Source organism: Pyxicephalus adspersus, chromosome 1 (genome assembly GCF_032062135.1).
Source record: "Pyxicephalus adspersus chromosome 1, UCB_Pads_2.0, whole genome shotgun sequence".
Lineage (NCBI taxonomy): Eukaryota > Metazoa > Chordata > Amphibia > Anura > Pyxicephalidae > Pyxicephalus > Pyxicephalus adspersus.
This window is the reverse complement of record NC_092858.1, coordinates 89,715,125-89,742,093: the sequence shown is the minus strand read 5'-3', so window position 1 is coordinate 89,742,093 and position 26,969 is coordinate 89,715,125. Positions and strand designations below refer to the sequence as shown.

General features: G+C 35.3%; 1 protein-coding gene across 1 annotated transcript; it reads right to left on the bottom strand.

The window, feature by feature from the left end:
- Positions 1-5,252: 5,252 nt before the first annotated feature.
- On the bottom strand, positions 5,253-25,143 carry SPOCD1 (SPOC domain containing 1). Its single transcript, XM_072407833.1, has 8 exons — positions 25,033-25,143; positions 24,773-24,901; positions 24,033-24,144; positions 23,553-23,685; positions 22,939-23,068; positions 19,521-19,610; positions 7,950-8,136; positions 5,253-6,969 (listed from the first exon to the last, which is right to left on the bottom strand). The coding sequence occupies exons 1-8, from the start codon at positions 25,093-25,095 to the stop codon at positions 6,479-6,481; spliced, it is 1,335 nt and encodes a 444-aa protein (XP_072263934.1). The 5' UTR covers positions 25,096-25,143; the 3' UTR covers positions 5,253-6,478.
- Positions 25,144-26,969: the final 1,826 nt, after the last annotated feature.

Genomic DNA, 26,969 nt, shown 5'->3' with positions numbered 1-26,969 from the left:
AGCATATGATCCTTCCTTTGGTAAACCACTACTTTTCCATTTTTTTTTTCAAAAGCTTGCCTATTAGCTTTAAAAAAAGGCCAGAATCTACTAACTAGGATTTGCCCCTCTTAAACTTCAGCGAGTCTTCCCAGTTTTGAAGATTTCCTGAACTTAAGTCAGGCAGATTTGCCCATCTTTAGTGTTAGGCTTTAATGTTACTAATGTAGTTCTGTAAAAACATATTACAAAATGTGAGCAAACAAATGGGTTAGGAAGAGCCAAGTAATGTTTTTCATTGTAGTGTTACAATCTGGTGTATATTCAGCTTTTTGATTTGGAGACAGCTATTTGCTTTGTAACGTTTTTTTCTTAGCCATATTCAGCAGGCAATCTCATACACATTTTAGTTGTGTATAAAAATTTGCTGTGGGGCAAAACCTCTGTTACTATCAATCTTTTCAGTTAACTGCCTTTTATAAATGATACATCGTGCAATGGAAATGTTATCTGCAGTGCAAGTTTTTCCCTTTTTAATTTAGTTTCAGCAGAGCTGTGTTTTTCAGGGAAAATCTGTCCACATGCCAAGCCTCGCCTTATTGCTGGATATAGAATCAGAATTTTGCAATGTCATAAATCTGCAGAAACTGCCTTCATCTTTTCAAACATGTGACTTGCCTTTAAAATAATTATATGACTGCTCTAACCTGAAATATGACACCTGGGTTAGAGGAAAAACAAATGTCCATGTACATTAACAATCAGAGTCATATTTATGAATGGTACCTATGAATGGTTATGATAAAAAAAACCCTGGGATGAGGACTGTAAGGACTGGACTGTAAACTAAAGCCACCCATTTCATTCCCACTGAGTAATATGTAAGTTGACAACATATAAATTTTGATTGACAAAACAATGTAACCCCCCAGCCATGTGACAAATTCAGCATATCCATAAGATTTACCTATTCTAAAGAAATCTATGAATTGAAAAAATACTACATAATAATATTAATAGGCTTAAGAAAGAGTTTGTTTGATTGGTATTAAAATGTTATCAGGATTTTGGACAGGGAGTAAAAGACAGCCATGGCACATAAAGCCCATCAATCTCTGTAAATATATAGTGTAGCAATAATGCTTACTAATAAGTGCCAACACAGTACTTTTTTGAATTAAAAAGACAATATACATAAGACTAAAGACAACATTCTTTTTTGTTTGACAAAAAGGGAATTCAAGTTGAGTATGCCACAAAGGACATAAAAATCTTTGTGGTAAATGCAATAACTGCCACATCCAGTTTAAATGAATCCTTTACAATAATACAAACAATTTTGCAGTTTATGATGGGGAAGCCTTCACAACAGTTAAAGGGCAACAGTTAGGGATAGAAAGGGCAAAAAATGTAGGGAGCCTTTGAACAAAGAACTATTTCGTTTTTCTCAGGTATTTACTGTTGTGTTGTATTCCCAAGTGTGCAAATGTGCAATCTATTAAAAAAAACTGTTGTTAATAATATTATCTTTATAGAGCTTTGACATATTACACTGTACTTGTCAAGTCCATGGTCATGCCACTAACTGTCCCTAGGGCTCACAGTCCAGTCCATACACATATGTCAATAATACGTTTATTTTTTGGGGGAAGCCAATAATCTACTTGCATGTTTTGGGGATGTTGGGGGAAACTGGAGTACCCAAAGGTTAGTCCATATAGACTAAGCCTAAAGCAATTTATTTGTACAAGCTAAAACAAGAATTTGTTATCTGTAGTGTGTTTTGAGATTTTTATCCTAATCTTTTTACTAAACCTTTTAGGTACCATACTAAGCTGGTACTGCAGGACTGCTCCAAAGAGCCATATTGGGCTGCCCTGAAGTGTGGGAAAGGTAAACAGGAACGCTTGTATACTTTTTAATGCCCCATATTCTGCAAGGGAGCTATAATAACCTCACTGGTTGGAAATGTTTCTCACTTGTCAGCAATAAAGATTTCTGCTCCATCTGGTACCCTACTATGAAATGTCAGTTCAAATAATGGAATACATTAATAACTCTACTACAGGTATTTTCAGGGAAAAAAATTTAAAATCTGGTCCCCTATGTATAATGAAGAATTGGGTACAGATTAAAGCTGTCCATGGACAGAAACCAGTGCTTGTTAGATTGAAGAATATTCCATAAACGGTTATTTATTTTCTGCTAAAATATTGTTGTAATGTCAGATAATACTGATCTAATGCTTCCATAGGCAAAAATATGCATGCAGAATGCATACAATTATAAAATTACTTTTGAAAACAGAAATACTAAGATTTGTTTGTATTAAAATTAGATTATTCCACAGATGGATTTGGCTGACGATCTCAATGTTCTAAATGTACCTAAAATATTTTTTAATTTCCTAAACTGTTATTTTGTCTTAAAGTTTCACCTTTCTATGCTGACATCTAATGTCTATGGACAGTTACACAATATGCAAAAAACTGTAACAAATCAGGTTGAGAACTGGAGATGCAAAAATGAAGACGATAGACTATCAGGGGAGCGCCTGGGCAATGCAGGAAAACCTGCAATGGACCTGGTCCAGGACTAAAAATATTTGTCAAAAAAAATAATTTTAGGAAGTTTTTCCAGGTTCAGTGGATCACCCAGGTTCACCCATGATAATCTATCTTCACCCATCTTGGAGAGCTTTAATAAATCAAATCATCTGTATATCTTAGGAATCTGATCCGATTCCTCAATGTATTGTAAAATTACCTATTCTTCCTAGAAAAGATATAGTAGCTTTGTATGATAGCAAGAACAGTTACAAAGATAAAAAAAGAAAAGTAAAGAAAAACAATTTCTTAAGAGAACATATAAGTAAAAGTGATTAGCCTGATTTAAATAAACTAATAAAGGTGAGTGAATGTTTTAAAAAACATAAAATGATTATATATATATGCATTATCAGTGTGACATATATTTTAACTTGCTTGGCAAAAAAGCTAATACACATATGGGAGTGGTTTCACCTGCCAAAGGACTTGTGTTTCTCTCAATCAAGTACAGAGATGCAGCTTTACCACAAAATACAACTCCTGTAGTAGATATGTAAGGTGTCCTTACATCTCTATTACAGTATGTCTTACTCCCTCATGCCCCCATTTTGTGACTGGACAGTTAAGATCTAAAAGCAGACTACATGTGACTGCATGAATTGATAGTCATACCTAATTCCATCAAGTCACCCATTTCCCAGATTCAATGACAGATTTCAGTTTAATGTTTAAATACTTCAATGTAATGTTGTAGTACCTATTACAACAGCTTAGTGGTTGAATTAAAAAACAAGTTTCATTGGATAGATAGATAGATAGATATCTACTCATTCCCCCACATGATTGAGTCACTGGTATGTCAGGATATACTATAGGTTAAGTCTACAAAAGAGGACATGATGCTTCCCATTTGCAGGAATACTTTCCAGCATAAATTGTTTATTGTGGGAGGGCAAAACTGGTCCAATAGTCACAATTGTTGCTTCAAATTGAAAAGACTCAAAAAATCATTCCATGTTGCTAATATTTTTCAAAACCTGCTTGTATTGCTTTAACGTGAAACTGTCATTAAAATAAAAAAAACACCTTTACTTCTGAGGAAGGAGGAAGAACCAGGAGCTGTCACCTTTTTTTTTTTTGTCTTCTGGCTTCTGCCGACATCACCCAAACTCACACTGCACAGGCACAATATCGGGTGATGTGTCTTCAAATGAATGTAAAACATTGCGGAAAAGCCCAACGTAAAAAATGTGGTAATGGTTCTGCTTCAATATTTAGTCACTGCATACAAATCAAGACTTTGCACTATCAAGCATGTAAAAAAACATATGTGCTAATAGTATTGCCTTCTTATGTTAAAGTGACAAAATAGAAACTATTCAGTATTCAGAATACTTCAGATATTTGTAGCTATAGTATTAGTTTTTTTAATGACACTTGTTGTTTAGACTGCCCATGTACCTAAAGATGGATGTTCAAGATGTATGCTATTGCTATCTTTCACGCTTTCAATTGTCTACAGACAAGCTAGAAACCACTCACATACCAATTATATATAGAGATTAGTATAAGTATGCTGGTGTCTCAGTAACATAAGAAATGTTTTTCTTTTCTCTATTTATGGACTTGCTTTTCTACAGAAAGGCCTTTCAAAGCAAATGGCTCTGGGTGGTTGAATACTCTAATCACATCTTATGGCTGCCTGAGTTTGTAATTCACTACTCCCTTAATCCACCCTAGTAGCTAGTGGACAAATCCAATGATTTGGGGAATTTAGACTTTGTGGATGTTAGGTGTTCTCAACAAGGAGATATTGGCCCTGATTTACTAAAGCTCTCCAAGGCTGGAGAGAATACACTTTGATCAGTGAAGCTGGGTGATCTAGCAAACCTGGAATGGATCTGGTCCAGGATTCAAAACATTTGCTAGCAAATAGCAAATGATTTAAAGAAATCCATTCCAGGTTTTCTGGATCACCAAGCTTCACTGAAGAAAGTGTATTCTCTCCAGCCTTGGAGAGCTTTAGTAAATCAGGGCCATTGTGTGGATCTGCATCATCAATGTTGGCTTGTTGCTTACTACAGTACTGGTTTAGGGTTCGGTACCAGCTAAGGTACTGAAGGGAGCTGTCAGTTTAGAAAAAAAGAAATGGAAAGGTGCATTGTACTGGGTAGATCTGTTCTCCAAGTACATGTACACTTTTTTCTGCATAGCTATTAATTTAGGTAATATACTGAGGTGGTTTAGGCTGTTCATTTAGCAAAGTGAATATTTGCAAAGAAAAAAACATGGGTTTTCTTGATTGGATAGCTGAAGTCAGCAAAGTTTAATCTCATTAAATAAGCTAAGTGAACAGTCCAAGTTTTAGAAAAGTACATTTCTTACAATTTTTATCTTAGAACTAGTGTTATAACAGAAGATTATTTATTTCCTATATTAAATGAGGTGCTGAGAGCAGACTAATCCCTTTAGAATTATACTAACTTTAAATCAGACATTAGAAAATCGAAAATACTGTGAAATCTCTTTAGTGCAAAATAGCAAACCTCGGTTTTACACACAGGACATTAAAATTGGCTGAATCTAGTTTAGTGCTTAGAATGGAGGACTAGTCAACAGAAATCCCAGGTGCTATTATTTTTATGTACGCTAATTGTTTATTTCTTCTTGAATAATAATCCTTACAAACAGGTTTAAAACTGTAGGTGATTTTCATGGAAAAAACAGGAATATTAAAGGCATACAAAATAAAATTTGCCATTGATAACATACAGTTGTTCTGAAAACATCCATTAAAAATTGGGAACCAATGGAAACACATAGATATTGTGCATGAATTAGGCAACATAAAGAAAAGTATAGAAACAATAAAATGTATGTATAGACAAAACATATTTGTTTTTTGCTTAGAAGGATTAGCACTCCATTTAGGTTTTTTGTGGTCTGTTTATCTACCCTTGTCCTAGTGACACTGCCACCAAACTGAAAACAAGTAAAAAAACAAAATATTTAGGTATTCCCAGAATACAGCGATTGTCACTTCCTGTTGAATCTTGGGGATAGAATGTGTAAAATCTCCTACAGGATGAACCATTCCCTACTGAAAGTTTTTTGGCTTTGCATAGGCTTAAACAAAATACACTTTGTTACAGCAACAGAGATAGTCATGCACTCTGTGACTATTTGCTTTTTTCATTAGAATTAAATTCTCCATTTTCCCTTAAAATTATGTTAATCAGATGTTTTTTTCCTTTTTTATTAAAACTATTTTCTATCTGTTTCATGAAGAAAATAAACTGCCAGCCAAGCATAAATGATCAGTTAAAGGATGTGCACTTTAGTGAACTATTCTCTGTACCACCATGCACCCCTAGCAGCCCTGACATAAAGCTTCTTTTTTTATCTTTTCTGCTGGGTCCAACTTGTTCCATGCTTCTGCCAGGATGATAGGATGGGAAGAGCAGTAAGGATTTTCAATATTTACTGCACAAATCTTTAGAGAATTATGTCAGTGGATCAGGGACAGGTAAACATGTAGCTTGCCAGGGATGCAGAAGGACATGGGGACCTGAACCAACACCTAGTGATGGACTACTTGACAACGTTGAGAAGAACTTACTTAGGATGTAAAGTAAAAACTTGTCTATTTTAGCAAATGTGTGTTTTTTCTCAGTACTGAAGAAATAACATTTTTTTCTGTTTTTACAAAAGTAAGATAAAAAAAGCAGAATAAAAAATAAACTTTATACAGTTATTGGGTAGTACTAAATTACCATAACACAGAATGGTGTAACGCAGAAATACACTGCTATCAAAACATTAGGCTTTAAAATTTAAAGTGTAGATTTGAGAACACCAAAACATTAACAACACTATAAACAAGTAACACTTGACATTTTTACCTCCCACTGTAAACATCTAGGACAATCGAAATAAAATCTTTAGATTCGTTACTGTTTAAAGGGACAAAAATTTGGTGGGCCATACATAGCTAATGGATCAAATACGGAAGGTGGATTACCATCAAAAGTATTATGTGGTTGACTATTTGGTGCAGTACCTAAAATTGGCCAAAAGCGGTTCATTTCTGCTGTAAAATTTGGCTGTCGAAGCAAATTATTATGTGGATTGTTATTCTGAGCCTCCCCTGCCAAGTTGTGGAGGTTATTACTTAGCACACTAAGGATGTTCATCAGTTCTTGCATGCCTACTTCTCCAGTATCTGAGGTTTGCCCACTGGGAGTAAAATCTGCATGTGGCAAGCCTTGCTCTGCACTCTGCCTCTCCTCTTTCACGAGATCATCTAATATAGATGAGAAGATGTCATCAGGCACATCAATTTCCATCTGAACAGGATTGGCCTTTTTGGGGACAGATGTCCAGGATGGATGATTTGGAAGAAGAAGGGCCAGTAGCAAATGGGGATGGTCATCCTCAAGGCCTACGTAAATACAACAAATACATAGAAAAAAAAATAAAATAAAATAGCGCATTCATAACTCACATTGCTTTTAGGATTTAATTTATTTTTAGAAAGCTGGATTTTTATCGGAATCAATCTTTCCATAAAAAAAAGCTTACCCACCGTGAATGTTAAAGAAAATGTTAACTGTAAACTATAAAATGTAAACTCAGTTTAAAGAAAATTAACAAGAAATTGACATGTGTTATCATCATTGATATAACTGTGTAGCCATGGATATCAGATACAGCCATACATACACACACATGCAATTCTTGTTGTTAGAAAGGATCTTTAACGATCCTTTCCAACAATAAAAACCGCACGATGCATGAACGAGTGCTGTACATACAGCACCGTTCTGCTCTATGGAAAGGGGAGAGCGACGCAGCGGCACCCTGCTGCGCGCTCTCCCCCTTCCCTTGCATTAGGATCGCTTGTAGTTCATCGTTCATGGATCCGCCAGGAAAGATCCACGGACGATGAAGGACGCAGGCTGTACACGCGCCAGATTCTCGCCCGATATCTGGCCGAAGCCGATTATCGGGCGAGCAAAATTTGACGTGTGTACGTAGCTTTAGTTGCTTTACTACTTTCCAGGTGTAGTGTAGTATAGGCTGTATGTTGCTTTTTGAAGGTCCTTGTAACTGGCTCTCTTCTCTTTTACCTGGGATCAGTGCTAAAATCAGATGCTTTCTGTGGGATGCTAATTAAGCATAAACTTCTTTTACAAAACTGGAAATAAAAATAACAGCTTAGTTCTCTTGAGAACGAAGTTAATCACTATACTCCTGCTTACTTGTTGGTGCACAAAACTAGAATTGAATTTAGTCTTTGTTATGTGTTTGTGAAATTTATGGTCACAGTTTAAGCTACTTGGCACATTTGGCTGTTCAAAGCATATTCATTTTCTTAACTTTTACTTGGCCTTAGTTTATTTATGTTTTTTTATGTCATACCTGGTCCTCCCAATGGGCGCAGTTTAGCAGGGATTGGTTGGCGTGCTGACAACGGGATGATAAACCCCTCCATTTTGTTGGTCCCGATGATAGCATACCTCAGTTTGTGACTCAAGTAGGAGAACAGTCGACTATATGACACCACATCACTATCCGTTCGAGGACATAGGCGAAGCAAACACATATCCTGCACAGACACAAGCATAAATGCTCTATTTCCTGATGCATATAATCTATTATTTACACTCTATGATTAAGAATGGCTTTCAGGCTATACTGTTTTCCAAAAAAATAAATATTAAAATATAAAAGATTACAGGAAATATACAGTGTTTTAAAATGTCACTAGGTTGCAGTACATTAAATGGGAAGTTCATGTAACCTACAATTTAATGTTGGACAGAATCTGTTGAAGCCCACATACCAAATTCATCCCCCACTAAATTATCCATAGGAAAAAATATGAAATTTCCTGTAGGCAGCTTGAAAACCTAATTTTATTAGTGGAAAAAAACTAGTAGTGGCTGTGGAGAAAGAAGGCAGAAACTTCAGCCACTAATGCCCTAGAGACATGGAAGCAATTTAAGTAGCAGACGTGTGCTGTAACACTCCAGTTTCTACCCATCACTGCTACTTAGTTTTTTTGTGAACTAAGCCTTATACCTGAACTGAAATGTAATTTTAGTTCAGGTTTTAGAATTTGTAGTGCTGTGGAATATTAATTATCTGGAAACGAAAAAGTGACTTGCACATAATTAAATGCAGGGTCAGCATACCATGAAGCAAAGGTAAATGCTGTTCTCTTTTCACATTAAAGCAAATCTGCTGCTAAAGTACTGAATGCAACATCTAATGATTCAGAGGCTGATTTACAAAAACTAATATAAAAGTTGAGGTGTCTTTACTCTTAAAAATGGAATTTGATTAGTTGCAATCAATAATACCTCTTTTGATCCAGTTTTCATGAATAAGCCAAATACAAGCTCCCCTGAATGGTAATACTCTGGTTTTAAAAAGTATCATGACTTGGCCTTATTGAAATGCAAATGACTACTATACCTCAATCAAAATAAATCAGTTTTAACATTTCAAAAGATTAAATACAATGCAAAGAAACATATAAACAAAGTAACATTTTTGTGACATTTTTGAAAATAGATGGTTTAACGCACACGCTTTAAGGCACACTCTAGATGATTGTTGCCTGGGATGTGCAGTCATGATCGTCACGGTGTTGTGGTAATCACAGATGAGTGGTGGACCCACCAGTCCGCTTAGCAAGGGCGTAAACGGGAAGCAGAGTCTAAGACATGGACCTCTGGCTTCACCAGCGCACCCTGCAAGAGGTGATAGGGTTTAGGAGGCAGTGCCCATGATGTGGATCTGTACACAAAAGTGCTGGTGACTGCTGACTGAGAGAGGACCAATGAGCAGTACAAGAGCGGTATGCAGCAGTGTAGTCACACAGGCCGAAGTCAAGGCAATCATGAATGGTTAGGACAGAGCCGTGGTGGGTATACCAAGGGATTTAGTCCCAAAAACCACAAACAGGATTAGGAAGCAAAAGCAGGGACCTGGAAACAGACACTGGAAGAATTCCTTTAGGTGACATCTTGTTGCCAGTTACTCCCTTATATGGGGAAATTCATGTGGCTGGAGAAGGCCATGTGACATGTAGGGAACACATCTCACCACCAGAAGGAGTGCTTAGGCTATGGCGGCTCAGGTGGTGCAAATGAAGCCAGCAAATGAAGCATATCTACAGAAGATTTTTGTCCTCTGGGTTAAAATAGCAGTTTTCAAGGAGTCATATGATTCAGACCAGTAAGTAAACAAATAATTGGATTTCTAGAAGAGCTGGATGGAGAGGAGTGTAAGTGCAGCGGGGATCTGTGACATTATCTCAGTCAAATATCATGTGTATATGGTCCCCCAGGGTGATTAATTATTCTGCCCTGGCACCCAGACATAGGTAGCCTCAAGGGCATCAAGTCTCTTAGTGAGAAACTGGTTATTGGCAAGAGATAACTGGGTTGCCTTAGACAGATTTATGGCTCAAGTAACTTGCTACCAGCAGGAGTCTGAATGCTTTGAAAACAGGCCTGCCCAGGCAGTAAATCCTTTGTACAATAACTCAGGGAAAAGTAGTTCTTTAAAAGCGCCATGATGCAAAGCCTTAACATTACACCAGGTCTTAACCAGAGCATCATTTAAGGCATATTATATGAGGGGTTAAAATAGCTGATCTAGCTTGAGCCATATATGCTCCTGTAAGGAAGTTGTACTTCTTTCTTGTCTTTACAGTTTAAATGTAAACAGATGTTGTAAATTGCAAAATATTTGTAATACAATGTATCGAATAACACCATATATGACTAAAACTTAAATAGCTGTATGTAACTAAAGATCACTCCTTTTTTAAATTGTCTGTATAAAAGGATCACCTCGTTAAGTAAACATTAGAGTATATTCCTAAAACCATACTGTGTGCGTGTGTTATTGGGATATCTCTCCAGACGTCTGTCTCTCTGGTGCAGGAGAAGTCACGGTGCATTCGTGGAACTAGAAGTAGAAGCAGATCCTTTCATTATACTTTACAAATAGAAATATCTGGCTCTCAGGAATACTAGTCTAGCTGTATGAACACTTGCTCTATGAGGACAGGAACAGGCAAAAACAGAGCTAGGTAAAGATCTAAGGTTAGGGCAGGTAACAAATGAACATAGTTCACTCCTGAATTTAGAAATGCTAATCTAACTTTATGTCTAGACTTCCCCTTTAATTTCTAGAGTACTTAGCTCTATCTGACCTAATTCTGTTACTATGCACATCTTTAAAATAAATGACTACATGATATCTGTGTGTTCATTGTATGAATACTTTTATAGCGTGAAGATCTTTTTGGAACTGCATATTTATGAAGTAATAAGAATAATAAATATATGTTATTTGGTATTACAGTAATATCTCACATAGAGTTGCTTTCTTTTTCTACAAAACTGAGCATTACCGTGACCTGACAGCTATTACCAGCCACTAAATTATGAGAGTTATCCTCTATCACAATTGCTCCTAATTGGATCAATAGACTTTTTAAAGGCTATCAATATTCGTTCAAGTGGGGTAATATGGCTGAGTGGTTTTCATTGACATTTTAACATCACACTTTTAAAATTCAACAAATGAAAACACGTTATCTCTGGGAGAACAAACAAGATACAAACTAAAGATACTGATGTATTCTTTACAGACTCTATCAGTCAGTTATTACTTGTCAGACATTACTTTTACCTTGAACAATAAGACCTGTCCAAAAATTAAGAAAAAAAAAATTGTGTGTATAATTCAGCAATTATTTAGGCCAATCTAGCAGAAACTTTTTTTTTTACAAATTTTTGTATTATGCACTTTAATTAAAAAAATGCAAAATCAACAATTTCTAATTCAAGCATACAAGTTACCTGACTCCCCAGATTTATTCAACCTTGGACAAGAGGGTAGTGTGTATGTAAAAAGCCATATGTTGTCTAAACTTCCCTGACACTGAATATGCTTCACATTGCATTGAACACATCTGTCCTCCTGCTCTGGGTGTGAACTAGAAATGGCCAATAATACATGCAAATTACACCAACTTCAAAGTGAGCCAATCAAACACTGCAAGTTGCGCTGTTTGATTGGCTCAGTGAAATCTATACAGGTAATAGTCCAACAAATACAGCTTCCATTAATCTGAAATCTAGGATTTAAATGTTGGTAAAAAAAATAAATGATCAATACAAGACTAAAGTAACAGCCAAAAATGAATGCTTTATAATTAGGATTCTGAGAGCTTCAACATGATGGTGTGTTGGTGGTATTTATTCTGCATGTATACTAGTTCACAAATACCATATATCCTTTGTAGGGGTTTTTCCTTTAAGTATGATTACAGAGTAGCAAACCAGGTGGGCTGATACAGGAGAAACATTACCATAAAACACTGTGTACACTGGTACCTTTATCGAATAAAAAGAGGGAACCTAACATGAAGGTTGCGTTTGAAATGGTAAATTATTTTTATATAAAAGAATATAAATTGTACTAGGGTTGTGCTAGACCTTTATTGTTTAACTCCAGGAGGAAAGGAGTATGACTTTCCCTGCAATAGATTTTTAAACATATTTTGTGGGAAATGTATTAGGAAAGTAGCAGCAGACAATAGAATAATACAATAATTCCACTTTGTCACTACCACATCATTTTGTAGTTGCCTGCAGTGATAGTGTTACATCGCCCACTGCCCATAGCCTCATGATTAAATGAACTCTAAAAATTCTTTGCTTACACTTATTTTTCTAATATTTCACTGGGAGATCTAATATATCATAAAATAAAACAGTTTTATGGATTTGTTTTAGTTATATTTTAGATGAATAGGTCTTAACCCCCTGAGCGGTAACCCCGAGTTTGACTCAGGGTAGAAGACGCTGAAAGCGGCAGCCCCGAGTAGCTAAAACAATAGAAAATATTAGTAAATAAAGCCTTACCTGATCCGTCCGCGTCCTTCTCCGCGATCCACATCTTCTTGCTTTCTCCGGCCAGCGTCCTCTGCATCTGATGATTTACTAGTGACGTCGGTGTGTGCGGATGATCCATTCGGGGTGTGGCAGGAATTTCTAATCTATTTGTATTGCATTTAATACAAAATAAATGTACTGAATGCAATACAGTAGATTTATATGTGTAAAAGCTGTACATGAATTTTTTTTTTATTTTTCAATTTATTTATTATTTTGACATGATTTATTATACTCATACTATTATATTATGCTGTAAAATAAATTTTATAAAAAACAATGTACCACTTTTAGACATAAATCTGGACAGAAATGTATCACCCAGGAGGTTAAGAGCATAAAGCCTTATAAAAACAGCATCAGCAACACATTGGGCATAGGATAAAACACCAACTAATAATGTATTCTCTCAGAAAGTGCCATCTAGGGAGAGAAACAAAAAGCCTAAAGGTTTTGCAGAAATGATTTGCTTATAGATGATATTCATAGGCTAACAGATGGGAGATGTGAGAAGGCTCTCTAAGTAGAGACTCTGGATCAATATGTCTTAGAAAGCAATGATCTTTCATGCTTCCTGAGCAGGACCATTCGGGAAATGAAACCCAACAGAGCTTTTGGCCTGGTATAGTGTCACACAGAATGTAATAAGTAATTATTAGCTAATGGATCTCTGTGGACACTGGAATATTTCATGATATATATGATGAACATTACACAGCTCATCAAATTCATGGGAAAAGTGTACAAGTGTAACTTTGCAACAACACGATAAATCAAAATAATCCAAAGAAAAAGAAAAGGAAAGAGGTTAAAACATTCTTTGCCAACACCAGTGTATATGATTTCACTGTGCAAAAATAAAATAGGGTATACTGATATGTGCCTACGTGCATTACATTGAGTAGTAAATGCATTTTTCATGGTGAACCAGCAATGTATTTGTTTTCCCTGAGGAGAAGTTCATCTGTCTGGCACAAAAGTGTGAGATGTGCTTTAAAGGAAAGTAGATGAGTATTTATAGTGATTGTGGCAAGTTGCTATCAAAAGTGGTAGTTGATATTGTAGTTCTAATGGCTCATTAACATTATTTAAAGATTTGTAATGTGAAATTTCCCCTTTCTTCAAAGAATAACCTGAAAACTTCAAGGAAACAGATAACACACAGTGAATTTACAGTGCATACATGAACACTTTTGTTCTTCCAAATGATTTGTAATTTTGTTCAAGACATCTTGTGATCAAGACACCTCTGTCAAACATTAAAGTCAGGATACTGAACTTTCTTATATGCTAAAATATGCTACAACGTAGTAAAGTACTACAGCCTGGCCCATCTAATGCCCCTCCCTTGACTGCAACTGTACAATAAAGAGCAGCAGCACAGTGTTACATCATCCCTGTGATCTTCTTTATTCTGTTAGCATGTTCCCTGTAAGCAACAAAGTACAAATTTTCTGTGCAAACAATTATTATTATTATTATTATTATTATTATTAATAATAAACAGGATTTATATAGCGCCAACATATTATGCAGCGCTGTACATTAAATAGGGCTTGATTAATTACAGCTTGATTAAATTAATGATGTGCACCTGCTTGTCCTAGTTCTTCTGAAATAAATGCTAGTCTAAATAAAGTGTTTTTGTAGTTGCCTGGATTCTTTCTTGTACATGCATTCATACTATTTTTAATTTAACACTTTATTTTTCAAATTAGTTGAGGCATCTATTATTTTATTTTCTTGTATAATTTATGGAGGTCTACTTGTCCATTAAAAAAGATTATGAAAATGAATACACCGGGTCCATTAAATGTGTTTTTTTTTAGAATAAATCACCTACCGGCGTATAAGACGCACCCAATTTTAAAGGAGGAAAATCTAGAAAAAAAAGATTCTGAAAGATTATTCCCCTTCTGATCACTCATGTGCCAATTCACTTACAGTTACCGTGCGTTTCTCTCCGCCGGGGGAACTCCGTTAGGGAAGATCAGCGTGCTTCCGGGATCGCGGGGGCGCGTGTGCCGGCTTCTCCTCGCTCGGCTCTGAAGGAAGGAGGAGACACGCGCTGCAGCCAGGAGGAGAAGAGAGAAGAGGAGAAGCGCGCCGGATCGCGGTATCGGGTGAGTATCGGTATGTTCTTTTAATTATTTTTTAAAACTGTATTCGCCGTATAAGACGGACCCACTTTTCCCCCCCAGTTTTGGGGAAGAAAAAGTGCGTCTTATACGCCGAAAATACGGTATATCTTTAGGCACAGTTTGAATGACAATATACAGGTTTATGGTTAAAATATGCTAACCATAAAAAAAAAAAAAAACATCTAGGAAATTTTACAAGGAGTCTTCCCTTTTCAAATAACTATATAACTGAGCAAAATAAAATTGCAGTAAACTGTGCAAAAAATACATTTTATCACCTAAATAAAAAATTATTTATGATAAATACATTCCCCAAGGCCCCTTGCACACCTACACACAAAGTAATACAAAAAATTATATTTTGATGGAGACCCCGCCAGATTCTTATATTCTTTCACTCCCTACTGCTTTACTAAACAAGAGGATGTTCTATGGTTTTGGTATTTTCATAGGACTAAGGACCCTCTCATATCACAGAACTTTGTGTCTAGTAACTAATCACCATTTACCACATCTACTGACTCAGTAAAGTACTAGGGACAAAGACTTAAAATTAAAACGCTGCATTTTTTTTCTAATAAAACAAACTATATACGATTACGTAGCTCATGTGATTCTTCAACAATACAAAGGCATCAGTTTATTTAGAAAATAAATGAATGCAGATCAGTCTGGGCTTGTCACCAGGAATATTGTCCACAGTTATCAGTAAGTACTGATTTTGGTATAATCAGGGACATTTTTGAACTTTTTTTAAACCATGCCAATGAAAATTTCATTTACTGTTGGCTTTAAGAGAATGTTTGTGGATCCTGCCAGGACTGGAATAGAGGATCCCTTGCTAAGGATTATCTCACTGTCATGCTGTTCAGCTGGTAATGACAGATAAAATGACAAATGTATACACTGAATAAGTTTCAATAAGTCTCAGACAACAATGAAGTACACACTGTATTACTTCTAAATTACGGAAAAAGTTGAGATTTGCGTATATTTTAGCTGTCTGTTATTCTGGATCTACTGATCATTTTGACATTTCACCGACAGTAACATCAGATTATACTTATTTTAAACATAACCTTGGTCTGAATTACCCAAATTTGTGACATATGTAGATGAAAAGTGTCTGCATCATGTCTTTCCTGTTTTCAATGAGTAAAGACTGAGCTATATTAATATTAGAACATAAACTATTCTTGCACATTGTTACAATGCTAATCTTAAGGAAGAGAAAAATTCTAGGAATTTAATTACTTACATAACTTGACTGCAAGTCACTACCAAATCCCTATCTAAATCTAAGCTAAAAAACTTGGGTATTTGTTAAGAGCTCACTGACAGAATAATCTGTCATTTTTTGCAGGCTTATAATTAGCTGGTGTCACTATTGCTTAGAAATACCTTTTAACTGCAAATGAGCAAGTAGACACTGCTTTAAAAAAGAGTTAGGGCACTAAAATTAAATTAGGAAAAGAAAACAAACTGACCATAAAAATGACTCCTACTTTACTGTAACTCCTCCACCTAGCTCATTTGGCACAGTTACATTCTGGTAGCAACCAGGCAAAACCTAGTACCTTGACTCTGCTACACCAGCATTTATAACTGAGAGTGTTTAGTTTTATTTGTTTGACAAGTACAAAAAGTACTTGTCAGAAATCATTAACCGGTAACTTCCTGTGGTCTTTGCTGCACTGCCTTCCAATCACCTACATAGTTCTTAGGACAACAAAATCCCATGCTTCTTTGGTATAGAAAAGAGAGGTGAATAGGTTTTTTTTGGTTCTTATACAGTGAAATGAGCAAAGTCACCATAGAGCAGAATCACAAAAAGAAATTGCCGAAATATGAAAACTACTGTAGTCACCATATCTAAGTATTGGTAAGGTGCAATGTTACATTTCTTGTATTTTGGATAAGATGAGCTTTAGGAATTTTCGGATTGCCTAAGATAGTGGGTTATAATGATAGATACACAGCAGAAATATTAATGATACTAAAGTGCAGATAATAGGTATATAATAAGTACAGGGTCAGAGTACACAAGCAGAAGGACAGAATGTTGTCAGTTGGCGGTAAATGGCTCTCTGTGTGGTGAACCTGAAGTGACTGACATTCACAAGGGCCTACAAACAAACATGGCTGTATTTGTGAGGCAGGACATCTGCCAACTAGAAATAGTGATGATAAATACAGAACTGCATTTAATGTATGTCTTATATAGTATCTCCATCAAGTTTAGGGTTAATATGCTTAAGTGTAAAAAGTGTAAGAATCCTTACTTTTTATTTAAATTAACAGAATGAAAAAATTTATAACAGAAAATGAAGACAATAGACGATAATATCATAAAATACCTACTGATTCAACACAAACAACATTTAAATCCAAAAAGTAACAATGGTGACAGCTTTGTCAGTAAAAAAAATTAAAAAAAAAACAGGATTCTGTTTGGTGCAAGACTGCTACTGTCGAGAACCCTTTGTTATATATTCAATGCTTAGTTGTCAAATTTGATATGAAAATAAAAGAACATTTTTGATATCGAAATGCCAAACCAAATACGATACCCAAAATTGTACACATGCAACACAAACAAAAAGCTTTGTGACTCATCAATTCAGTTTAATGATGGCTTTAGAATTATTTCTCTCACTGAGAGTGTGAGGGTATACATAATATGTGCTGACCATTTATGTGTTAACCTAGAGTCCTAGCGTAGGTGTATATTTATGTACAGTATGTGAATTGGCAAGGGGGATAGGGGTAACAAGGGTCCTTTAAATAAAAAAAAAGTCTACTTCAAATATTTGTTTTTTACTTTTTAGAATTAATTTAAACGGATCTGCCTATGAATAGTCGCCTTAACCTCTGCAGTGATGCTTTCTTCAAAGTACCGTTCTCTTCAAAACATTTCCATATATCGCGTAATAAATGTTTAAAGACCTTAACAAGAAGATAAATTATCTGCTCAGGATCACACAAGCAGCAAGTGCTTGAGCAGTTTGCTATTGATAATCTACAAGGCAGCATTTTAAGACTCAGATAACTTTGTGATTTTAACATGAAGGCTGCCAAGTGTATACTACAAATGAAGCATTGTGATTGGAAAAATATAAATGATTGTGCCAAGAAAGATAACAAAAAAAAGAAGAAAAAAACAGAAAAACAATGAGGTTAGGAAACAGCTTGTAATTGGATCAACATAGTAGAGAAATGTAAACTCTCGCATGCGATTAAGTCTTAATCATACTTTCCATCTATAATAAAAATCTTGCATTAAATAAACAAGAAGGCTTTCTTTTGGTGAGATCATATGGCAAAATTAATTTATTTTCCATGCAATCATAGGCAAACAGCAACATTTTGTCAAAATTTTCTATTTTCTATTTTAGAGTGAATAAGGGAAACCTCTAGAAATCAAGCATAGGGAGCCAGGCATTGCCACATGAGACAAGTTCCAAAGCAAAAGTTATTTTGGAAAAATACTGTATAGCAGAGAAATGCTATCTCTAAAGACAACATTAAAAGCAATTCTGATTTATCGCCCCATCCCCAAAAACAGTGCTACACCAGAACCCTCAATGGGGGCTGGCATTTCCTACATAAAGCAAAGGAATCTTTTGTACTTTTTGTAGGTGAATCAATGAGCAAATATCTATTCACTAAGGTATAAAAAAGGACTATTAGTAAAGAACAGCACTTTTCTATTAAAGAACAACTGTTGAGCAAATTTAGGAATATGACATTTTTTTGGGGAGAATTCAGGCATTTCTTGTTTTAGGTTATTTTCATTTGAGTGAACTTTGCCTGAAATGGGAAATGTTAAAAAGTGAATCTGCATTAGAAAGCAAGTAAACATTTTGCTTTTAATTATCTCAATGGACAGTTTGATCCCTACAGATTATGTCTTAGGCCAGGTCTGGGATGTGTAAGATCACCTTAATGTTTTTACCTGTACACATTTCTGATAAAAAGCAGTAACATTTTTAAGTATAGACCATACTTTTACTCTTGATCAAACATCAGATCTCTAATGAAATAAAGATAAGATATATAAAGGTAAAAATATATTAAGTAAAAATATCACCTGTCAGCACACTGCTCGGAATAGCAGAGTAGTGTAAGAGAGCTGGTGTGCTGTCAGGTGGCAGAGCTGCTTGGATTGGCAGAGAAGTTTAAGCCCTTTCATACATTGCCTGCATTCTCAGCAGCTCCTGTGTAAGCAGTGTGAGGAGAGCTGCCCACGCTAAATAAAAATTCTAATATGTAAAAGCATTATCTGCAAATATAAGCCTATAACAAGTCTGATGAGACCTGAAACACAATGGACAGTGTTTTTGAGAAGTTATATTCAGAATATAGAGATAACTAACCGCTGGACTTTCCTAAACAAGAGTGGTGCTCTCTTCCTTCACACATTCTTTTTAGATTTAAGCTGTGAAGATTGCTGGTGGTCAGGCCAATGAATAGAGCTGCCATTTCTACTTTGAATAAAGAAGATATCTGACTATTTGGTGTCCAGTTCTTTTATATTTTCACTATCTCTACAAAAGGTAAACAAGCAAAGTATCTGCATTTTCCACTGTCACTGTCATGTAACAATTACAGGAGTTCCTTATACTCAATAACTCGCTTAAAGATGATCAGGTACTTGCTCGCTGGATTTTCTAGATTTTTGATTTAAAGATATCTATCTGCCACTCAAAGAGTACATGAATCTATCACCACCTGAAGCTAGTAGACAATAATGAATATCTGCCCTGTGCATAACAACTGAAAGGTTTGAACACAATTTTGTTAAAGCTTCCTGATAAGTACATGCCTGAAAAACTAAGCATTTTAGAAACATTCTTAAAGGAAGACAATACCTTGGTAGAGGCTGGCCAAATAAGATCCACAAATTCCCACACAGATTCTGGACTGATGAACCCTTTGGATGTTATAGCATTTGGTAATTCCTGTACAAAATACATAAAATACATAATAATTTATAGAAAAAAATGCAAATGGTTGAACAGGCTTTTGGAATACATATATTAAAGCTATCTGCCAATAGATTTGTACTGTGCTTCCAATTCTGACATTTAAAAAGTAATACTGCACAGCACGCTAAGGCCGGTAAACCAGACTTACCTAGCTGCAGTTAAGCAACAGAGCAAACACAATTGCAGGGCTTCCAACACATCCAAGTGAAATGTTGCCACTGGGCTGCCGAACACCCAATTGACATATATGCCCAGGCAGAGGAAGAAAAACGTATTTTAGGCAATTATTGGGGTGTAGGAAATTATAGTGGTACATGCTCCTCACAGAGCCAATGATGACAGATGCAGACTGGGACAACATGGCACTGATGCCCATTGCTTTTAGTCAAATTTTAACTCTTTCTCTTTCTTTGCGGAGGGGAGTGGGGGACTAGCAGAACAGAGATCTTCATACATCATCAGTTAGTAGAACTTGTTTTGGGGGAGGGGGGGGCATTCTTAGCAGTTCTCCAGGGTCCAAACGCCATAAGCCCTATGAGGCCTAGTGAGCCACTTGAGGCCAAATTAAACTACGGGGCAAGCCATTTCTTCTTCAGACTAGTCAGACATGGAAAACTCCTAAAATGCTCCACATGTAACTATGTAACGGATTCTTTAGTCAAATTTTTTGAATTCCTGAGTTATATGTTCCAGAAAAACTCAAATGCATATTATTACACTTTTTTTTTCAAAGTTGAGAAATTTGTCTCTGAAGTATCCTACTGAAACAAATGTTAAGGTAAAAGTGTCTGCCAGTTCAAGGAATTGTTCGTAATAATTTCCACTCTGATGATGAGTGGCCTGGTCTTCAAGTCTACAATTATAAGCTGTCCCTCTCTACACAACTCTTGATTAAATAGTAGTTGTAAACTAAATTACCAAATAGAACCATATCTGGGGTATATTAGATTTACTACAATGTCACTGTATGACCGGTGTCATACTGCATTTATGCTGTACAAACAAAATTTTCTGACATCACAACATCAGCTCTTTATATACTCATAGTGCCATAGGCACTTCAAAGAAAGATCATATTGTCTACTACAATGCATCTTCTTCAACAGTATGTGATAAAGAAATATTGATTATCCATGTTAATGCAAAAGGCTGCAGATTAGTGGATTTAAAAAGGTCACAGAACACACAGAAAATCCTATTGCCCTTAATAATTTATAACAGGGTATAGGTTAATCTTTATGAAAGCAGCTGATGACAGAAGTTTAGAATATGCATTTAAAGGAGTTAAAAGAAAACCCGTAGTCAGCTCAAAGCTTATTTTTTATTTTGAATGTTGTATACAGCATTTGTACTTTAAACAAAATTTTTATTGTAGCAGGTGTTGAATTCACTTGCTCTTAAAAAGGAAATATGTTTTAATTTATAAATAAAATTATTTTTAGCCAACTCTGTACAGCATTTCTTTCTATTCGAAAAATTTGTGTTTTAGCATTGACCTTCAGTATATTCATGGGAATGATTGGCAAAAAGCACACAAAACAACACTTACCTGCAGTTGATGACTATTCACTGAATGATCACTGCTACTACTAGCAATATTCATTCATTTAAACAATGTAAATACTTATAATTTTGCATTAATACAGCAGCTGGCAGAAACTACTGTATATATGGTGACTTTAGCAAAAAAAATGTATTACTATAAAACCTCTGAAAAACTCTAAGTTATTCCTACTCAGCCCTAATTATTATTTATGTACCGTTTACTGTTTTTTTTTTTTATGTCTTAAATAGGGAAAATATGTGCACCACCACTTTTGATAACACAAGACTTTCAGCTCCATCAGTACAGGGTGGCAAAGGCAGTGAGTAAATGTCCACAGCAGACAACATTGCTTGCTGAGAACATTAACCTCCTAGCCGTTAAGCCCGACCTACCTACGGACAAAACAAAAAATGGCTAGGATGGTTAACCCTGAGTTTTTTCCCATCCTTACTTACCTGGTCCCGCTGTGCTCATCCAGCGTCTTGTTCGTGTTCCAGCGTCGTCCTCCGTCGATCGTCGTCCGTCGATCTCCCTCTCCAGCGTCGGGTGCCTTCGTCGGGTGCCAGCGGGACCAGTAAGATGCCGACCGGCCAGCGGAACACAAGATGCCGGCCGGCTTCTTACCTGGTCCCGCTGATCGTCCACGTCCTTCTTCTTCCAGCGCCGGATGATCTCTGAAACGAAAAGCCATCCGGCGGAGAAAAAAAAAACGGACGGCTGTGATGACGTCGGCGCATGTGCGGGAAATTCAAATTGAAACTCATTCATTCATTTTGTATTGGATTCAATACAAACTCCTGTATCCAATCCAATACAAAATAATTCAAATAATTACAAAGTATATAACTGGTAAATTCAAACTGTCATTTTGTATTGGATTGAATACAAACTCCCTATCCAATCCAATACAAAAAATAAAAAAAAAATAAAATAAAAGTAAATAACTTGGAAATTCAAATTTATATTTTGTATTTGATTGGATACAAACTTGCGTATCCAATCCAATACAAAATAATATAAAATTAATACAAAGTACATAACTGGTAAATTCAAACGCTCATTTTGTATTGGATTGAATACAAACTCCAGTATACAATCCAATACAAAAAAATAAAAAAAAAATAAAATAAAAGTAAATACATTTTTTATATTCATATTATCTACTAGGCCCTTGTTCGGACATATTTCTGTAAGTTACAGGTCTTCAATTTAAAAAAAAAATTTCATGAAAAACAGTGGATCACTTTTGGTACAGAAATCTAGACCTCAGTGTAATGCTCAGGTGGTTAAAGAGCTAACTGTGGTTAACTCAAACAAAGTCAATGTTCAGTCCTTACAAAAACAAACCAAATGGTGGATGTTTGGACTGAATCCAAACACCAACACTAATCTTAGCAAAACGTAAGAACCAATAAATAAACTAAAACAATGACATTTAACAAGGCCAATGTTTTTTTTTAAGATTTGTTATGAAGTGTACTACGCAGATATTTGAATTTTTATAGTCAATTGAAGTTCACTATTATAAAAGTAAATGCAAGTAATTTATAGCCTACAGTACTTTGTCTGACAAGACGAATATACTAAAACTTAATTAGAGGAATATACTAGCACAGATGGAAACAAATGTAATGTTTAAAATGTCTAAAATTCACTAGATAAATTCTAAGGCAATCTAAAAATGTCAGGTTTACACAACTAGTTGTCAGAATATTAAATAATGTACACAGATGTATCATTTATTAAAAGACTCACCTGGCAAAGGTGGGTGCTGTACCCAGACAATTGAAAACCTGCAGCTTTAAACTGCTTTAATGAAAACATCTGAATGTGTCCTTTCCAGATAGCTGGGGGCATCTCTGTAGTTTCCACATTCAAATCATCTCTACAATGAGGAAAAGAGCCTATGAATTAGACCTTAGAAGTTTAGAATAGTTGGCCACATGTTACAGGCGGCAATTAATAAATCAATTTACACATCAGGAAACTACATTGGTATGATTCTCCTAAATCTATATTTGTGCAAGGTTTGTCCAGTATGCAGATGACTGTACAGTCCATGAACTGTAAGTGCCTGGTTTAAGCTGAATTCCAAGAAAATATTTGAAACACAAACTACTGCCGCTCTTTAGGCATTATTACATCAATAATTATATTTTTTAAATGACAGCCATAAGTGGAGAAAGAAATCAGATTAAGCACTGTACACTGAAGATTTGACATGAAAAATGAGAAAATCTTTAACGACTCATTTAGAACTGAATTAACAGAATGTTCCATGTATATAAAACACATTTGTTACCACTATTAACAATGTTTACTGGAGTTTCAATTGTTTTAAAAGAACATCCTCTATGTGAATACCCAACTGTTTTGTGGCCTCTGTGATCATTTCTCTGTCCGAAAAAAAGCTTCCTTTTTGGTTCCTTTTTTTTTCTTTATCTCGAGGCTTCCATGATGTCCACTGACTGATGTCCTGCTGGTCTGAGGGTTTAATTTTCCCTAATAAACACAACAGTGAGTTACGAAGTCAATACACACATCTAAAACATTTCATTATACATTAAATTGAGCAGTGATCCTCTCAGGTATTATTTACCATAGAATAGATATTCAGTATTTACATATCTCAAACTTAACAGATTCTCACTATATACAAGATAGCTTTATTCGAAGTTTAAAAACAAAGAACATCCGCTTTTGTCAAACAGAATGCATATGGTTCATGTTCATATCATTCTTAATAATAACATATTACAATTTAGAAAAACGCATTACAAATTATGCATTACAAAAAAAATACTTTACAATACTTAACTAAGTATCTATCTAACTATCCATCAGCTCACCCAAGCAGATGAGACAGTTTACATCCAGAAGGTGACTCCTGTGTTGGAATGTTGTGTCAATCATTTCTGGGATGGTGGCCCTTTGAAGATCTTGCTCCTTGAAGGAATTATTCTAGGAAAATATAAGAATCATACCGATTTATAAACTGCATTGGCAAACAACAGGTGAAGTTTCTTCTGCAATAAAATAGCCTTACCTGCCTGATCACCGTTTTTTCAATACACTCACCTGTCCCTGTTCTGCCACAGACATCACCATTTTTTCTTATTTCTCTTTTAAGTTACGATCTTCAGCCAACTTGTTTGGCTGGGCCATTCTTTCCTGGCACCCCCTATGCCTGGAACATCCTGGCATCATATGCTGAGTTGCAGCATTTTCCAAAAAGAAGACAGCGATCAGGCAGATAAGTGTGTTTTACTGCAGAAGACACATTGCTTGTTCCTTCTGCAATAATGAACTTGGCTGATCACAATTTATTTTTGCAGTACTACAGTTCAATTTTAAAGTTTAATCTTTGTGTCATGTTGTTTCTTTTTTAGCTGTGTTTTTCAAAAAAACATTCACAAAATTATGTATGTTTTCATTAGATTAAATTTGCCAATATTCTGCCAGGTATTACTGCAGACACATTAAAAGTAATTGTTATTCATACCAAAAAGTACATTTAGGTGAATGCTATAATACCTTCATCCAGATGTGTGCTTCCTAAAAGTACACTTTACTGGAACCATCTACTTACAGACAGATCTTCCAAAGTGAGGATTTCATTTACTGGTGTTTCTATTTCAATAAGTCCCTTATGTGTGAGTTTAATCTTCTGCTGGTTGTGATGGAACTCTTTCTGAGCTTTCTCAATGGCCTCTAGATTCTAAAGAAAAAAAAAAAGAAGAACCAAAAAAGTCAGACTTGGGAATGAATCACTTGTTTTTTTCTGCTGTTAGTCTTAGTTAAAGAACTAATTTACAAATATAATATACAGAATGAGAAAGCATTACTCACTTGTTGTCTTTCTTGCTTTCTCCAGTCTGACAACTCCTGTCCAGCCATTTCTGTAGCACTCATCTGAACAAGACATTGTGGCGTGATCTCACCAAGTACAACACGGTGGAAAAATATCTTAAAAAAAAAAAAAGAGCTTTGCAAGACACTAACAGCCTTCAATACAACATTCTTATCTGTACATGCAGAGACCCAGTGAAACAAGTTCCAATCCATCTAAATGTACCTCAGCAGAGTGAGCTCAGATTACAAACTGAAAACTGCACTTAAGAATTAACACTTAAGATTGGGTGGTAGTTATCAAATTTTGCTTACAAGCAGATTATACAAAATGAATTAAAAAAATATTAATTAAATAAAAACTTACCTAAATTTGCTTTTTTAATGCTGTAACTTTTTTTTTAAACAAAAACATGGAAAGCTCTTTTTTGAACAAAGATAAAGCTTATGATGTACCTTATTTCTGGTATCTTTTAGATTGAATATCAGACTTCTGTACTTATTTTTGTATCTTATTCCAGTATCCTGATACAAATCAAACATTTCCTTCTCTACAGTCTTTGCCAGGTTTTTCACTGTTTCCTCTTGCACCTGAAGGTATTCAGTCTCTTGAACTCTGCAGTATCAGTAAAATGTATTAATTTATTTTTTAATGTTCAATACAATCTATTGATTTTATCACTATAAACAATAAGAATAACCACAGAGTTGTAAGAATGGCATTTCAGTAGTCAAACCCGACAACCAGGAAAAGAAAATTCTTCCGCTACTTAAGCTACTGGTTATAATCAAGTTGAAAGCATATGGAGGAGTAGAGAGAGGGAAAGTGTTTCTCTTGGAAGTTTATTTTACATGTAAAACAGACAGGTCTCTGCTACAGCCTCTAACATTGACAAAGTTACAATTCTGAATTCTAATTACTGGCGAAAAGAAGAGAGAGAATATGTTTATTCCTAACGGCAGCAAACTGATGAAATCATCCCAGCCATAGACAAATAAGTAGGTAAGACACTGGGCTAGAGCTAAAAGTTTCCTAATAGAATGGGTAAGGATTAAAACCTCTTTATTAGTTGAGTGTGTCCCATGTACAGTAGATCAACAACCATTGTATGTTCTGGTGGCCATGGTCAACAAAACTTAAAGTATTGGGTTGTCAAACATTTTACAGTTTTTACTAAAACATAGGGTACGGGTAAACCATTACATTTTAAATCCTGGTGACCAATGTTTATAGCTAGATTACCATGGTAAATGTTTCCTGCATTTCTTTCCTTGCTCAAATAATTTTTGCCTCTCAAAAATTATTCTTTCTTGGTTATTGCAAAGGGAATCATATTTGTAATTCTAGTATGAAGTTCAATTATTGGCACATTAAGGAACTGGATTTTAGGTAAAATTGTTCAAGGACGCAAGTAGGGGCTGTTGTTCTACAGGCACTGATTTTGATTTTACATTATTATTATGGGTTAGCAGGGTAATACTGTACCTTAAATGCTTCCCTGACCAACACAGAACCTAGTGAGTAGTCATTATATTCAAAGAATTTATTTCTTTGGATAATGTGGACTCTATATGTACCTATATTACCTTGCAAGAACTATACAAATTAGAATGCATGTTTGGTCCTGTCTGCATAGGTTTGCTGCTTTCTACATACGTTGATGGTAACATTACCATATTACATATTAAATCTGTGGTATTTTTGGATTTTCTGTTCTGATGTGTGTTGAAGTTAACACTTCTCAACTGGCCTAGGGTTTTTGTTCTGTAATTTATGTTTCTCTGTTCTTTGTACTTGGTATAGGAATACCATATAATGTATATGTGATAATAAATGAAACTATGAAAAACAAAAATCACTAACACATAAATCTTATAAATAAATCACATATAGCTCATCACAGTTAGATGTTAACATTCACAACATAAAGACTGTT

Bases quoted from the DNA above. Each gene is read 5' to 3' on its own strand.
- SPOCD1 (XM_072407833.1), bottom strand. From the start codon at position 25,095: ATGAGTGCTACAGAAATGGCTGGACAGGAGTTGTCAGACTGGAGAAAG. The intron at 24,902-25,032 runs GTGAGTAATGCT...TTTTTTCTTTAG, and splicing joins GAAAGCAAGAAAGACAACAA to AATCTAGAGGCCATTGAGAA. The intron at 23,686-24,032 runs GTGAGCTGATGG...TGTGTTTATTAG, and splicing joins AAACTGTCTCATCTGCTTGG to GGAAAATTAAACCCTCAGAC.